This window comes from Bidens hawaiensis, unplaced genomic scaffold (genome assembly GCF_021521415.1).
Source record: "Bidens hawaiensis isolate Kalapana, Puna unplaced genomic scaffold, B.hawaiensis_p1.1 tig00015453_1, whole genome shotgun sequence".
NCBI classification, from domain to species: domain Eukaryota; kingdom Viridiplantae; phylum Streptophyta; class Magnoliopsida; order Asterales; family Asteraceae; genus Bidens; species Bidens hawaiensis.
Window position 1 is genome coordinate 210,769 of NW_027492383.1, and position 2,614 is coordinate 213,382.

Here is a 2,614-nt window from a genome sequence, read left to right on the forward strand (position 1 = left end):
ATGCCAATTCATTATATTTGAGCAAAAGGTTCGTACCTGGTTGTGATTTACAAGTGGCTTGACATCGCTTGAAGCTAAGGGTCCGAAAAACATGGAATATGCAATTGCAAGCTCATCCTCATCATACAATTCCTGAGCAATATACAAAAAAATAAAAATAAAAACTCGCAAAACCAACAGTATTGCCAATTCATTTGCGCAAAAGATTCGCACCAGGTCAAGAATATATTCACGTGGGTCACCAGAGTTTGGTGCAAAGGGTGTGCTAAATGCGGGCCATGCATATGACAAAAGCTCCCGATTAAGGGTAGCATCATCACATCTTTGCATTTTATCACCATATTTTCCCATTAGTTGAGAGTAGACATTTTCATCAATAAGTTGGAGTTCATGAGGATTTAGTAGGAGGCAGATTGCTAGCAGAGCATACAATCTGTTCAATCTTGTTTAGTATTTGTGGTGATTCCGGTTGAGGCTGCTTGAAAATGTAGACAAATATGTTGTTGACTTCGCATATGGCGTCTACATACCTGCATACGCATTGATTATGCTCTCAGTTTAAATACATAAATCATAGTTATTAAAAACCCCCGTTTCTTTCGCCTAGGCCTATTTTTCAGGCGATGCTCAATAAATGCGCTTCTAGTTCCTAGGTGAGCGCTTCGGCAATGTCTATAACAAGAACATGTGAAGATAAAAGCCTAGCAAAAGAAACGCAACGAGTGCTATTGAAACTTGGATCTAGGAGAGGTCAAAGGCATTATATTGATACATTTTGTTATTCCAGTTTGGAATTACATTTGAATGTCGACTATTTTATAACTTTTGGTACTAATTAGATTATATTAAATGTCATATAATAGCTTTGTTTATTTTATTTGAAGAATAACATTATCTTTCATATGCATTATATGTATTTTTATTTTAGTGCGCTTTTTATTCTTCAGGCCCTCGCTTTTTTTGCGCCTAGGCCCCAAGCGAGGCATATGTGCCTTGAGTGCGCTTAGCGTATTTGATAACTATGCAATAAATAAAAGTGTACCTCCCCAACATAAGATTAGCAAAACCATAATGAAAGATGGTTGTGATGTGAGTGGCAATAAGACTGGTGTAAAAGCCTTGCTGACTTATGTCGATAGGACGTAGGCAGTTGAGTCTGATTTCATAACTTCCCAACAAACAATGGACTCTTAACAAGCCAACCATGCTGAAGTAGCCCATGACCTTCAACGCGCTACCACTCCCTTCTTCTGCTGCTGTCAATAGTTGCAGCCCCCCATCTTTTGCCTGCTCTAGAATCTTAGAGTTTTCCATCAATCCTTCCAAAAGGTTGACTACATCATACACATTCCAAGCCTGCAAAAAAAACAAAAAAAAAACAGTATCGTCATATACTGGAATGCAGCTCCTGTAACATGACATCTATCCAACTTTCTTTGATCATTGTATTCTTGATCTTGGATATTTCATTCCATTAGTAACATACATTAATTCGTTTTGAATGACAATGACTTCAAATTGCATTTATTCTCTTATACATTGGCTTTGACAGTTAGCTCTTCACTTGTTAAAACTTAAAACTGAGCTCATGAGTAATCTTTTATCTATATTTTGGGACTAATGTGTATAACCTAATTGCTTATAATGTTCGTGGTTTTGATTATAAGTAAAACTTTTAAGAAAGATCAACAAAAATTAGTATGCGTTAAAAGTTTGGGTTTAGAGGTTCATTAACCGATCATCGACCATTAATAACCGATTAATTCAAACATAAAAGGCACAATCGAACACTTGTAGTCACTAAAACTAAATACCAACAAACAAACCTGAAAGAGATTGCAGTAGTTACACCACGAACCAATCCTGTGCTTAAGAGTTGGAGATGAGAGTTGGCGATACCACATCTCTCGGTACAGCAAGCAGAAGATATAGTCATCGTTGTCCACGTACTCAGCAACGTCCTCCCAAGGCAGGCTTATCACCGTCGACTCATACATCTTGCCGATCTCATCCACGTTGTTCTCACGGATATGGCGGTGCAGCTTCACCACCACGCTCTTCATCATTAGACTAGATTAGGGTTCCGTCCACAAAACAAAGTTTAGTAATATACAAGAAAGAGGTGGGAATCATTAAAAATACACTTTGCTACCCCCATTTCAAATTTAACCCACCAAAGCCCATAACTTATTTTTGTTCCTTTTATATAAATATAATAAGTCAACTCTTGATGGTGTTGTGTCCCTGGCTTTTTGTTAGGGGTGCAAACGAGCCAAGCTCAAATTCGACTAGGCTCGAGATCGAATCATTTAACTTGTACAGAGTTTGAGTTTGAGTTTGAGTTTGAGCTCGGCTCGTTTCGAACTTTATTTTCAAAGCTCGAGCTCGGCTTGTGAGTAGATTTTCAAGCTCGGTTCGGGCTCGTCTCGTTTACTATATATCAATTATTTTTTATATAATTATAATTATTTTTATATATTTTTTCTATTTAATTTTATGTACAAAATAATATATATTATTTAATCATTTTTATTTATTTTTTAATAACATTATATATATATTAACTAATAACTGTTAAATATATATTTTAAAAAATTATGTAAATGACATGCTC

The 2,614-nt window shown here is 36.0% G+C and overlaps 1 protein-coding gene across 1 annotated transcript; it reads right to left on the reverse strand.

Moving 5' to 3' along the window:
- Window positions 1-388: 388 nt before the first annotated feature.
- Window positions 389-2,063, reverse strand: LOC143549274 (uncharacterized). Its single transcript, XM_077040208.1, has 3 exons — window positions 1,827-2,063; window positions 1,043-1,356; window positions 389-530 (listed from the first exon to the last, which is right to left on the reverse strand). Exons 1-3 carry the CDS (start codon window positions 2,061-2,063, stop codon window positions 389-391), a joined length of 693 nt encoding a protein of 230 aa, XP_076896323.1.
- Between the last annotated feature and the right edge of the window lie 551 nt (window positions 2,064-2,614).

Excerpts from the sequence above, each read along its gene's own strand:
- LOC143549274 (XM_077040208.1), bottom strand. The coding sequence starts at position 2,063 with ATGAAGAGCGTGGTGGTGAAGCTGCACCGCCATATCCGTGAGAACAAC. Across the intron at positions 1,357-1,826 it reads ACTACTGCAATCTCTTTCAG|GCTTGGAATGTGTATGATGT; the intron begins GTTTGTTTGTTG and ends TTTTTTTTGCAG. Across the intron at positions 531-1,042 it reads GCTAATCTTATGTTGGGGAG|GTATGTAGACGCCATATGCG; the intron begins GTACACTTTTAT and ends ATGCGTATGCAG.